This window comes from Aphelocoma coerulescens, chromosome 1A, assembly GCF_041296385.1.
Source record: "Aphelocoma coerulescens isolate FSJ_1873_10779 chromosome 1A, UR_Acoe_1.0, whole genome shotgun sequence".
NCBI classification, from domain to species: Eukaryota; Metazoa; Chordata; class Aves; order Passeriformes; family Corvidae; genus Aphelocoma; species Aphelocoma coerulescens.
In genome coordinates, this window is record NC_091014.1 from 67,768,881 (window position 1) to 67,783,019 (window position 14,139).

The 14,139-nt window shown below is 43.8% G+C and overlaps 2 protein-coding genes across 5 annotated transcripts in view; both read right to left on the minus strand.

Annotated features, from left to right (window-relative positions):
* Positions 1-7,357, minus strand: part of ANO2 (anoctamin 2) — a 146,537-nt gene extending 139,180 nt beyond the window's left edge. The window contains exons 1-2 of the mRNA XM_069003969.1: positions 7,339-7,357; positions 2,553-2,731 (exon numbers count right to left, since the gene is read on the minus strand). Coding sequence (XP_068860070.1) covers positions 2,553-2,731; positions 7,339-7,357 — 198 coding nt within the window. The remainder of the gene's footprint in view (positions 1-2,552; positions 2,732-7,338) is intronic.
* Positions 7,358-11,455: 4,098 nt separating this feature from the next.
* VWF (von Willebrand factor) overlaps positions 11,456-14,139 on the minus strand; it is a 140,054-nt gene continuing 137,370 nt past the window's right edge. For all 4 annotated transcript variants that reach the window (XM_069003401.1, XM_069003400.1, XM_069003402.1 and 1 more), the window contains 2 exons: positions 13,196-13,293; positions 11,456-11,792 (listed from right to left, as the gene is read on the minus strand). In XM_069003401.1, the coding sequence (XP_068859502.1) occupies positions 11,604-11,792; positions 13,196-13,293 (287 nt within the window). In that variant the 3' untranslated portion in view covers positions 11,456-11,603. The remainder of the gene's footprint in view (positions 11,793-13,195; positions 13,294-14,139) is intronic.

Genomic DNA, 14,139 nt, shown 5'->3' on the forward strand with positions numbered 1-14,139 from the left:
TCTGCACATGCACAGACCAAAGGGAGAAGACACTCACATTTTGAAAGTGGACAGAGAAGTGAGAATAAGGACCACATTACAGGCCATGTGCCATGTGCTGTGGAGCAAAGCAGGCAGGGAAGGGAAGCAAAAACTGTGTCAGAAGGGAAGAAATTGATCTTAGCCAGAACAAGAGAAATATCTTCAATGTAGTTCAAGGTCCAGAAGGTCAGGGCTGGACAAAAACACTTTGAGAAATACCAGGGATTAGAAAAATACGTCCCATGAATGGTTAACGGTGCTAGCTTGCATTTTAACATATCATGAAAAGACTGCATGACTGAAGGGAATCCATGGCTAAAATCCTTCAAACCACCCATGTTGCACTCAGTCAGCCCCTCAGACCAGCCCTTCATCATCTCCCTCTCAGAACCCTTCTGGGATGCAGCTCCAACAGTAATCCCACCATCACTCCCCAGCCTGGACGGGAATTCTGCAGCATCCATGTGGAACTCTGGCACTGGGGCATTCACTTGCACTTCCCACTCACCAAGGCAGCCCGTGAGTTTGCCAAACTGTTTCCAGCCACCATTTCCAGCACAATGCTGCTGTGTAAAGCCCTTCACAGAGCTCTCTAAAGTGTTATTCACTCAAGTGACACCAGCCCTCCAGTGATGGGGAAACAAGATAAAAGCAAGGGTCAACCTGATCCAAAGCAATCATCCCATAACCTAATTCCAGACATTTATGGTTCCCACAGGTGACTGTACAAGCAAAATCTTGACAGGTACCAGTCACAGGTTTCTTTCTCTCTTTTTCTCCCCTTCCTTACATGCGTTGGTAGTGCTGAATGCAAAGTTAACCACTTGCTGTGTGGCAGTTATCTTGTTTGTTAACACAACACAAACTTTTGAAGGCATCATACAAATGTGCATACTATTATATACATCAACACCTCCCAGATTCTTGTTTTTCATTGTTTTGCTTCACTTAGTTTCCCACAAAGTAGCTTTCAGTCATCATATCACTAAATAAATATTGGGTTTACATGCATGCTACATCCTTCATCGTTTCACAAAATTACCACCGAATAATCTGTTCTGCACACCACACTTACCACACCCTTCATGAGTAAAGCATAAATACAGTTCCTTTAGGCACACCCAAAATTACACTCAGCACTACATCCTGGCAGAATATAAAACTGCTTGTGAGACAGCATTTTATTGCAATTTCCCATTTCCTGATTAGATACATTTTCATGTAGTACTCACAGGCAGTCCATGCAAACCTCCTGGATCCATCTCTGCCCCAGTGAGGAAAAACCCGTGGCAGATTTCTAGTGTCCCTCCCAGGGACTTTCAGGCTATACAGCGCAGAAGGAATGATGTCACCACCACCACCAGGTCACTGGCACAAAGCAGTGCATGAGCTGGCTCTACAGAAGATGAGCCCTGAGCATCCTCTCCTCCCTTACTGGAGGGTGTGGGCAGAAACAAGCACGTACAAGAAGCGGGAGAGAGAACAAGGAGAAGGTGAAAATCACTCGGACGAGGTTTTCCTGTTTGTTACTGTGTGGAGCCACCTGCCACATCCCAGCCACCTGAGAGGGCACCATAGCAACACTTGGTGTTGCTGGAGTTACACAGGGGATGAGGAGAGTCAACAGTGACTCTCCCTCTCCATGGACTCTTTTCCTCGCTCTTGGAAGCAAGGTGCCATCCCCATAATTATGGATGTCTAATTCACAGAAAATGAACCAACATTCCCACAGATTTCACTAAAGACATTTCCTGCCCCTAAATTTGCACTGCTTGCCTTACCACATGACATTCTGGCACAAGAAGACTTTTTTAGGGAGGAGCACAAAAAGTTGCAATTTCAAAAATGTCTCTGAAGGTACTATCAAGATCTTTCCTCCCCTCTCACAGCCACTGTAAAAGTCAGGAACAGTGATTTAAACTACCAGCTTAGGTCCTGCTTTCACTGCCTCTTGATACTTCCAAGACAAGAAGCCATCACACCAAGGAATAAGAAAATGGGAAGGTAGGATCAACATTTCATGATGATTTTGTTTTAGTGGTCTGGTAGCAAATGTATCATTACAAATACATCCCAGAAGGGGCCTCCTCTAATGACAGCTCCCCTCCAAACAGCACAGCCCCACCACACTTCCACTGGGAATCAATCCAATCCAGCCCCCAATAACACCTGGGCACATCTGGCTCAGGGTTGGCACAAGCACACCCGATTTAGTGATCAACCTGCAGATCTTTTCTGCCACTGGGGGTAATAGCAACCCCTCCATTCCCACTCTGAGGGATTTTGGCTAAAGTAAACAATTAACAAAAGTTTGGTGAGATTACTACTGCAGAAATTAATTCCTGCTGTACACAGAGAGACAACTGAACCAGCAGAGGCTGTGGTATCAATTGCCTCATAAAGATACTTCTCCCAGTTCTGATTTAACCAACACACAGGAGGAGTGCACCCTGCTTTCTCCTCCTGCTTCAAGCCTCTTCGTCATCCCAAAGGCACTTGAGGTAGGTCAATGAACATGTAACCCTACTTACAGAACTTCCGTAGGACACCACTGATGCTTCAAGAGCTCCATTGGTCCCGCTTCTGTGCCAGGAAGACCGGTTCTGAGAAACAGTGAGGTATTTGCTGTTGTAGGCTGAAAAAGAGTCCCTTGCTGATTTTGCTGTCTTCTGTCCATTCAGAGTTGGGTGTGAGGAGGGTAGAGCAAAGTCTGAGAAGAAGAGATAAGTCTCATTACATTAAGCAGTTTTTGTGCAGGTGGTTCCCTAACAGAATGAGAAATACTGCAGTCAGTAGATACCATTTATTTCTAGTGATGTGAACAGATCTGGTGGTATCAGGTACAGGTACAAACTTATGGACCGTGGTCATTCTCCATGAAGAACTCTTTACGCATGTGAAATGCTCGTGAAGTACATCTAAGCTTATACCTACATGTTCTGGTCTCAGGGACTAATGTCTGGAATTTCTAGACATGTTCCCCATTTCTCATTGTTTGACAAATTACATGGTCACAGTGCAGAATAATGGAGGATCTGGAGGGATGGAAATCATCCCAGAATCACAAAATGTCCTGGGTTGGAAGAGATCTGAAAGATCGTCTCATTTCTATCCCACTGCCATGGGCAGGGACACCATCCACCACACCAGCTTGCTCAGAGCCCCATCCAACCTGGCCTTCAACACTTCCAGGGATGGGGCAGCCACAGCTTCTCTGGGCAACCTGTGCCAGGGCCTCCCCACCCTCACAGGGAACAATTTCTTCCTCATATCCAATCTAAACCTGCTCTCTGTCAGTGTGAAGCCATTGCCCCTTGTCCTGTCACTCCAGGCCCTTGTCAAGAGTCTCTCTCCATCTTTCCTGTGGGCTGCCTTCAGGCACTGAAAGGCCACAATGAGGCCCAAAAGCCTTCTCTTTTCCAGGCTGAACAATCCCAATTTTCTCAGCTTTATAGCAGAGCTGCTCCATCCCTCTGATCCTCTTGGAGGCCTCCTCTGGACTGGCTCCAACAGGTCAATTCCATACAGGCAGTAGCACAGTGAAAAATGCTGATAAAAACCAATGGGTACAGAAACTATTATGCATACAAATGTTTCATACTCTTTCCCCCTCTAGTGGTGCCACAGCTGAAACGGGGTTGACTGATCCATAATCTCATTCTCTTGGAGAAGCTCTTACTTGTGAGGGAAAAACTATGTCTTGGTCCTTCCAGCATTAGTGTTTTATACCCAGGAGAAGACATTCTGTACGTGTCTGCCCACACGGTCAGCACCATCACCACTACAGAGGCAAAGCATCACTGCCTCTGTCCAATCAGGACTTTTCTCCAGGAAGAAGAAATAGCTCCCATCTATCCAGGGAGACACCACATCCACCGTGTACTGTGAAAGTCTGGAGGCTGTATACCCCACTCATTTAGCTGAGCCTCTTCTATCCCCTGTACTCAGACTGAAACTGCTTCCCAACCACCACGTTCTGAGAGGGCAGACAGTGGAATGGTAAAGAAGGAAATGCTTGGAGGATGGGGGCTGACCCCTAAATGTTATGATTATTCTTATGTTTCCTATCAGTTACAGATTAGGGTCCAGCAGCACTTGAACAGTCCAGCAGATTGACTCACCAGTCTTCCCTGTCAGATCTCCCAAGCAGACTCATGCTTGGTTTACTGTAATGAAGCACATAATGATGCCACAAGGGAAACTCCAAGGAAAATAACTAATAAGTGAAGGTTTCATTCCCAAAGGCCACACACAATGTTTCTCCAGTATTTTCAGACTGAGTCTGGGATATCTCACAAGACCTTTACACAGTCAATTAAAGACCTCTTTTCTTTCCAGTCCTTTTAACTAGGCCTAGGAAAAAAGCTGCAGTTCATTTATAATAACATGATTTCATTTCCATTATGCTTCCCAACCTCCAGAAACTGTGTCACGAACCTGAGATTAACACTGGTAAACTGGTGAGGCAGTCAGGGACTCCCAGTCAGAATAAGTTTTTTGATGGAAATGCAATTGCCATATCTGTATTTGGAAGACTCCTGTTCTCCCAAAAGCTTTACATCTTCCCGAATTAGACCAATTGAACCAAAATGTTTTGTTTTGAGTGCATTCCACATTTGACAGTTCTTGCCTGTGGTACAGCAGTGCCTCAGGGGCTTCAGCTTCAGATGCAGCCTGACCTCATTCCACCCTGTAAGCCTTTATGACATCTGGCCTTACATGTTCTCATTCTGTAAATATTCTGGAGGAATTAGTATCAATAGAAACAAGCTGTGTATGTGTGTGTATGTGAACATATATAAAAATGTTATATATGCACACATGCATAGCTTTGGTGTATATGTACATATATATATATATATGTATCCCCAGAGAACAGCAGTACAGTGAATCTTGAATTCAACTCGGAAAGCAAACGTTCAAGAACTACACTCATTCTACAAAAAAAGCTGGGGAGCCATCCCCCCAGTCAAACTTCATTAAGTTGTAAAGGGCTTCCAAGGACAAGATAGCTCCAGCACCGAGATCAGTGACCAGCTCCAGTTCCAGTGCCAATTCACAGCCAGTCACCACCTGCTCACTCAGCCTCTCTGCACTCCTTTGCCTCAGCTTTTTGCAAACTTAAGGGCTGGCCACACCTGCAGCAATCGACCTCACTGTTTGTGTTCCCAGGTCTTTGTCTAATGTGCCACCATGAAGAAGTTGCACAGACTGCCAAAAGTGGAAGGACTGAGAGGATGTGTTAAAGGACCACACTGCTTGTGAAAGAGGCGTTAAAGGAGTCTGCCTAATTAGGAGCTCTGTGTTAAATCCCGAGTAACAGCCAATTAACTGAGCTGAGTGGTCCAGATGATCAGATTATCACAGCATAGCTACAGCAAGTGGTTTGGCCTCCCAGGGCACAGACAGCAAACTGCTTTCATTTATCTTCCTCTCTTCCCAGTTAAGTGCCAGAAAGGATCTACATTTCTGAAAGACACCACAGTTAGAAGGATGCTCCTCTGCGAGGCTGTTCAAAACATCTGCGATTTAGGAGCGTTGTTTGGCAAACTCTACCCCCCAAGTAGGGATGAAAGAAAACCTACTTGAATTTCCTGTTTCCTTGTAGCTTTACTCAAACATATCTTTTTCAAAGGACCTACATATATATAAAAAGGTGTAGCATGGTTATACATGTGCTCTTTAGGTCCTCAGTAAATAATGACTTCTCAGCTCTGAATATTCACATCTAGAGTTGCTGATTTCAATACAGGGGGCTGTATCTCTGCTGTGAACTCCAAACTATCACACAGCTCACCAAATCCTGCTATTTCTGTGCTCTCCCATCCAGTCCCTTACATAAAATTATTTCTATAGTGGACCACAGTGTGCAAGATTTAATGTCACTGCACTAGATTCAATGTCTACTGCTGATCTCTTTTTTGAGCCCTTCTAGTGCTCTTTTTCTATGTCAGATCCTTCACTGTTTGTTAGTCCTGATATATGCTCATGTCAGGAAAATCAGGTGCTTTCTGTAATTTTTGCATGTAGAGTAGAATGAAAAAACCAAACCAAACAAAAAAAGTCGAAACCCCAGAGGAGGGGAGGTCTGTAAAGTTACAGACACAGTTGAACTGTGTAGATGAAGCTCAGCCAAAATTACTTCTCATGCACATCTCCACCAAACTCAACACAACTACAGCAGAGTGTGATTTCCTCCCCTGTGTCTTCAAAACCACCATTTTAGGGCCTGTTAAGAATCACAGGAGTTAAAGACAGGCAAGGCTGTTTGGGTTGTCTCTAATGCCATCTAATTTGCATACTGTGTGTTCAGGGCTCATACAATACCTCTCAGACTGCAGGTAGAAAGGGCAAAACCACAAATCCTGACTAATGCCTTGGACAGCCCAGGTGCATCTGCCTGTCTGAACCCCATTCCAACACTCAGTTTGAAATGTCCTGAGCCTCCAGGACACCCAGCTGGAGAATCTCTTGGGTAGGACTCAGTATCTCAGTTATATTCCTTTACATCTGGCCACACATAACACTGATTCCCTTTGCCTTCCCACCTCCAGAATATGATTAGAGAAGAAACACTCTTTCTAAAGAGAATCATCCAATTCTGAGCCTAGTTACGGGACTGATTTTAATAGAAACATCTAAGCAGCAGGGGACTAAACACCTAACTAGTTCTTGAATCATTCTAAAGAGAGAGATACCAGAGATCTAAACTTTAATGGTCAAATTCTACCCTTCTACTATTCAAATAAGAAGTTGGAAGTTCACAGCAGAGATATAGCCCCAGAAACAATGAGCTAACATGGAAACAACCATAGAGCTTTGACCGTGACAGCAAAAGAACAATGACCCAGCATCAGCACTGCAAGTTATTCTAAACTTGTGCACTGGGGACTCCAACACAAAGGAGTTTATGCACTGAGCACATTTGCTCCTGGTGTATGGGAATTGAGATCTCAGGGCTGCACACTTTCTTCTGGAAAAGGATATTGCTCACTCCCCACAGTTGCATTGCAATAAGGCAAATGCAGGTGGAAACAGCAGAAGTCCAGCACAAGGCATTTGCCCAGTGGCTGTCTCTTCCACATGGATCATAACATTGACCCACAGCTGCACTCCTGAGGCTTCAGGAGAAATAAACTCTGCGTGTTTTACCTCTCTGTACATAATCTGGGCTTCAGATTTCTCTTTCTTTTTTTTTCATGTCTTAAAAGAGACAAAGAAGTCCTTCCAAAGTACTCCTTTCTCTGTTCTCCACCCCCTTTTGATCTACCCCACTTCATAGGCAGCAATTAAGAATGAAGCAGAGAACAAACTTACCGGGCATGTGTGTTTCCATGTTGCCTGGAGGTTTGGCTGGAAGTTGCGTCAGTGCTAAAATAGGATGTGGCTATGCCGTGCACAATCTGCTTCTGCACTGGCTTAAGGAGGGAACAGCACCAGCAGCTATTTCCATCCTGCCGTGATCCCGCTTTAAGCAAACCACAAACTGAAGCTAATTAGTGAGACCTTCTGGTTTGGTGATTACCCTTATGGAGGGAAGAGAGGGAGAAAGACCAAATTCCCATGACATGAGAGGCCATGGTAATTCTCTGCTGGAACTTCAGCATTTTGTCTTCATGCTCCATAACGCCTCAAGAAGCAAGGTAACAAGAGGCATATTTTGTCCAGAAGGCAGTGGAGAGGAAAGAAAAAAGCTAATGCAGAACCAGGGCTCCACAATAGAGCCAGCACTGTCCAAAGAACCAGCACTCGAGGATCAGATTGTCTTGGAAGTGGTTTCTGCAGGGAAGAGTGTCCTTATATCCACAGAGCTTCACAGTGCTTCCGGGTAGGAGGTAAGTGTGGAAAGGTTTCTATAAGGCTCTGTTTCAAGTACTCAAGTTACCTCAGTGCCTGGATGCACTGTCATTCCTGCATGAAATATTCAGGGGATTATCTTGTAATCAACTGTCTAATCAGAACAGGTGATGGATCCTGCTTAGCCTTCTACCTTGCAATTTAAGCAATGTATAGGGAAGAAAAGCTGTTGATGACCAATGCTATCTGAGAAGGGACTGTTATTTTCTAATGCTATTTAGAGGGAGACATAGCTAAATTTGAGTCCAAATCTTTTTCTTCTTTTAGCCTATTTATGACACTATGATGGTTTCTCTAGTGTGACAGGGAGAAATTGATTTATTCAATGCCTGAATAAAGTCCAGTGGTTCTACAACCTCATGAACCAGGACAGTGCACTATGTCATGGCTGGCAAGAGCAGAAGTTGTCTCTGTCACAGAGAGATGGGCTGATGCACTCTGACTGTGCTATCAAACCTGCTGAGTATGTAAAGGGAAGAGTGCAGCTGTTGTGTCCCAAAACTTGGGCTGAGTGATGTAAAATTTTTCCAGCAAGACCGAGAAATATATATGGGGCTCTAAATTCATTAAATCATCCCACTCTTCTTGGTCCCTACTTTGAAATGGCATTTCTTACCTTCTAACCAATATATCAACAGCTGTCAAATACTTTGTTCTTTTTACCCTGCTAGTATTTTGTGTTACTCTCAGAACTTTCAGAAGTTTTAAAAATCATTAATATGTTTCCTAGCCAGGGAACAAATCTCCTGCTTTCTACAGTTACCTCAGGGAAAGGGAAATAAAAACTTTCTGGAAGTTCTGCTACTTTCCATGCACAATCTATGCTGCTCCAAGCTCAAAACCAGAAAGGCAAATGCTCTAATTCTGGAATAGTAAAGGAATGTGGAGGCAGGTCCTGCTGGGATCCCTATGGAGTTATAGCTCTGCCTGCACAGGTTCCAATTACCAGCTCCTACAAGCCATAAGGATGGGTGTATTACAGGTAATACACTTAGCTCAGGTAACAAATAATATACACAGCAATATGAGAGGAAACAATATCCAGCTGCTTAGAATGGAAGTAGTCTATTTTTAAGACTTTCCAATGAAGAAAATCATATCTTGGCATCAATGTCTTTCCTGAGGTACCTGGGTATGGTGTTAATTGATAATGCAGAGCTGTGACAAATAATACCAATAGACCCAATTGTGTTTCACCTGCTGTACAGGAGTGGTGCTTGCAAGTCTGTAGAATTTAGCAGAGTGGTTAGATGTTTTTAATTATTAAGAAGTTATATAAGACTCTTCCCCAAATCCATTTAGCATTCCTGTAAATCTATCCTGGGGCACACTCAATGATCCAGTTGGTGTTCTGAAGCGGTGGGATGTGCTCCTAACCATTAGTGGAAAGGTAAAGGCCAGGTTAGTTCAAACCCATCAAGGCTCACAAACACTATGCATGACTTGGGAAATGACATTCTTCAAAGCCTGGCTTTTGCTGGAGAATGTCAAAGGAGCAGTCAGCTGTGCAGTGCTGCATGATGTGCTGGCACACTTGATCATAGGCAGGATGATGCTCTTCACTTCTGCCAGGGAGGAATGCTCCTGGAATTGCACTAATTGCAGCTGCCTGTGTGAAAGGCAATGAAACCTGCATGCAGCAGGTCCGAGCCCGCTGCGTCCTTAGGCAAAAGACAGACAGCTCTCTTGGGGCAGACAGCCTGAAAACATTTGATTCTCATGCCAGCAAGTCAAGGTCAAAAATGTATTTACCTCCTCAGCCTGTTTAAGGAGATGTTATAACATTCCCTTTGGCTTTTTGTTTCCTGCCAGTCTGTTTCTACAACAGGATTTTCAAGGAAGATTCCTTCTGGCCTTGTGCACACCAGGGATTTGGAATACACAGGTAGCAGCCAGGCCTGAGTAACAGCATCCAGACCACACCAAAGTCCCCAGAACTCCCTGCTGTAAGGAAAGCCAGTAAGTGCTCTTCTCGTGGGCTGCACTGCACTGAGAAACCACTGCATGACTCATACAATTCATTATCTAATTAGAAGACCTGTCTGAAGCCACGAAGCCTTAGGCTGCAATCCTGTTAGCTTTCATGAGCTAAGGGTCAGTCTGGGTGAGGGCACAGGTGGAAACAAAGGGACATCCCAGCCATGCTAAGTGAAAGAGGATGACATTTGCCTTTTACTCCCAATCCATCCCTTCTTTCTGCTCCTCTCCGATGTTCCAGGTTGCTATTCCAGGAACTGCTGATCTTCAGTTCCAGATGAACTGTTGATTCCCTGGGTGACCCAAATCCATCTGTCAGGAAGCTTAATATCCAGAGGCAGCTACAGGAAGGAACTGGTGTGAGGGTGGAGGTAAACTGGTGACAGATCTACTGCAGCAAGTAGGGCTGGTGACAATTAAAACTGGGTTTCTCTCTCTGGTGTTATTGTGGCCCTACAGCAGAAGAAACAGAGATGCATGGAAGGCCTGCACTTCTAGCACTGTGCAGCAATAATGGATGTCTTGAAAGAATAATAAAAACAAAAGGGCTTACAATTCAGGGTGTGTTGCATCCACAGATGAATGGCAAGAGAGAAGCAGCAGGGATCTGCCTGGTTCCTCTAAAAAAGGAATAAAATGTACCTTTTTAGTTGAAAGCACAAGAGTTTTTGTTTGTTTCCATGCAGATGTAGAGGTGTTTTGACCCACTTAATCATGTCACAGTACTATTCATTATTTAAAAATTGTTAATTAAATGAGAAGTTTAAATAATCCTTGTCTTTCAAAAATGCAAATGGAAATAACAGTCATCCCTCTCTCATATTTTTGAGAAATTACTACTTCCCAGTGAAACTGCTTCACTGACACAAGATTCCTCCAGGACCAACACTCTGGAAAATCTTTTGTGTTCCATGGCTTGACCACAAAAAAGTAGAATTTAAATCCTGGTAAATTTATGCCTGGTAGCAGTGACTAAATCAAACCTGCCACTGTAAAATCTGCATCTAAATGAATTCCAACTTTTGGAACGAATGCAACAGATGAAGTTCCAGCACCTGGAAATGCAGGAGATAACCAGTGAGCTTTCTCCTCTGGTTGGTCTGGGGAAGGGCTGAAGTAAGAGCTGTCCTTAACCCTGTACACAAGTACTGAGGACTTGCAGAATTTACACAGCCTGTCCTCAACAGACAATTTCTCTGCATTCAGCCTCAGGAGAAACACATATATGCACTGCAGAAAGATATTTGGTTGTCTGAGCCACAACCAGTATTGTTTGTGTACCAGGAACATCCCACTCTTATTCTGAAGCCTTATCCCATAATTACTGTACTCCCTGAAAAGAATGGGAGGAAAAAGAAGAAAAAATTTAAAAGTCCACAGTGTGTCACTAAGGACTGAATCGGGGAATGAAAGGGTAATGTCTCTGCAGACAATACTAAGTGATTTGGGATATGTTCTTTAAGTATAAGCAACTGTTTCCAAGCCTGATCTATTTGTGGTTGTTCAATGGATTAATTTCCACGGTGAAATGGAGGGGATCAATACAACCTGCAATCTCTCTCCCACAATCCACCCCAAGATGAATCAGACTGCGTTCTGTTGTGCTGGTAAGCTTTATTGTTTGCTGTGTTGATACAATTATTCAGCATTCTAATGGATAAGGCAGTGTACAGGGAAAATGAGGCTTGCATTGTGAACTTCCTCCATCATAAAGCTTCAGATTAAGCAACTGGGCTTCTGGGCAATATTCATGGTGTGCACTTCTGAGCACGGCATTCACACAGCGAGGCGGAGTGGATGTAGTGCTGCACCATGGTCCCGTTGGGACAGCGCAGCGGGATCGTCACCGTGGTGGTCTGAGTGGCTGTACAGCAGCTGCACAGGTCTTCCCACTGCCCTGTCTGAGCAGAGTACTTGGTGGTGCTTCTGCACTTGCCCTAAACAGAAAAAAAAGAGACCTGAAGTTTGAACAGAGCTTCATCGCACTCAGAATCCTGGTTCTTTCCTTCAAAATATCCGTGGGTGACTTTGTCCAGCTTCTGTGCTCTGCTGTAAAACATGAACTCAGAAACAGGTACCTGACTCCAGAGTGTGGGGTGCTGCTCAAAGAGTGACTTCTTATGAGCATAAGCAGAGCAAAAGAGAGGCGAAGAAACTGCTCACACACACATACAAAAGCCCGGAATTCAAAATCTCATAGGGAATGTCCAGACCTGTGGTGTTGGCTATCATACATTCAGAAAGTGCTTTAGCCCAAATGCTGCAAGCCACACATCCACTGTTGTCCTGCTGGTGCTATTTTTCCCTCTTCTGCTTGTCTGGCCACTTAACTAATTTAGACCAAGCTGTCAGTGCCTGTAGCTATAAGCCCTCATGATGTAAAAACACACATCACACTCTGTCAGAGTTCATTTCCTTTGGGGGCTCTGTGCTCTTATTTCCCAGTCTAATTAAATTAAAATATCCTATCATTATCAGGGAGGACTTTAGAAAAAAATTACTTAATACTATTTATTCCCAATATAAAATCTGGACTTCTGCAGGAGAAACATTGATACTCATGACTTTATGGCTAAGGTCCATTTACTTTGTAGATAGGACAACAGGTCAAGAATTATTAGTTATGTCATAACTCAGATTGCACACAAGGGTTAATTAAAATCCTTGTACGGGGCTTGGTTATCTCGGAAAGAGCAGAGATGGGAACACCCAGAAGGGAAGTTATGCTTCTCTTTTAAAAAGAAGTTGCCCTATAAGGTGTAAGCAGTGATGGGCTGGAAATTAAACTTTTAATCTGATTATGGAAGACACAAGATATGTAGAACACAACAGCTTGGTGCCAAGGCTAACGGAGGAATCATAGAGCTTCCAGGGCAATACAAGTCAAATCTTGGGACTCAGATTTAAAGATCTTTTAAAGTGTCATTTATCTAAATACTTATTTATATTCCCCTAATCAACCCAGAGGCTCAGTGCTTAACTACAGACTCAGAGCTGAAAATAAGCTTCACACACGTAAAGATAAATACTCCTTTTTTTAATGTAGAAAGTCCTAACAGACTTCAGAGTCATTATTTTCTGATGGAAGCAAAGGAGAGTGGGATGAAGAAAGCCTTTGAGTCTAACATAGGCGCCTTTTTTCATGCTGGCTTGACTAGGGAAAATTCGGCAGCACCAAATTACTTCAGGAAATAAGTGCCAATGAGATTAACCCCAAGTCAATCAGTGAAGACAGAAACTGATGCTCCAGTTACTGAAGAGAAACCATGGTGGAGAAAAAGGCTTTCTTTTGGGAAAGGGGAGGTCTTGGGGCAGATGGGGGTTGATTTTTGTTATTTACCTCACAATGAGAAATGGGCACCTCTTTTTCAGCCACACATCCATTGATATTCCCATACTGCAGTCTGGTACTTACTGGATGACATTCCACCTCCACACCTACCAAGTAAAAAAAGAGAAAAGTGTTTGACACTGCTGACAACTGCTGTTTGTTACTCACTTCCCTTTACTCCTGAAATTGCTGTTACTGAGGTGGTATTCCTGGTAAGATCCCCAGCTGGGTGTTTCTCCTTAGAGTAATTAATGTAGAGTTGTGTGACTATTTCACACTGCAGCCCTAAAGTTCCACTAGAGAGGAGGGTTTCCCTCATGTTTCTTTTCAATTGACTGCTTTGTTTTAAAGTCACTTTGGCCATCTAACACCAGCCTCTTACCTGGTCTTAGACAACTCTCCTTTTAAGGACAGTTCAATGGTAAAGCAGAAAAAGCAGGGAAAAGATGACACACATGGGAACCCCAAAATCCTGATCAGACAAAAAGAGCACCTTGTCCTGACTACTCCCCAAGCTGATACAGGAGAGAGATCTCATTATTTTGGGATGATGCCTTTCAAGGTGAGTCAGTGGGAGCAGCTCTCCAGATCACCTCACATGCAGAGGTGAGTCGCTGCCTTCTGGACTGTGGGGACTCATACCTGTTTTCCAATACTTCTTGCTCAGTGTTAGGGAAATTCTCCCTGCTTTGTTGGGGTTTTTTCCACCTTATGGGAAACACACATAAGAGGCAGTAGGCATGGATTTGTTCTGTCTGGAAGGTGCCAGCTCAGGGAATTGGCTGATCCCTCTTTGTGAAGTGAGGACGGATTGCTATGAGCTGTTAATTCTGGTAACCAACAAAGACTCTGTCCCCCCAGTTTCAAAGGGAACTTCATCATTACTACACTCAAATACAGACTAATCCAGAAGATTTTCTTCTGAACTTTTGCATGTTTTGGTCTGCATCTAA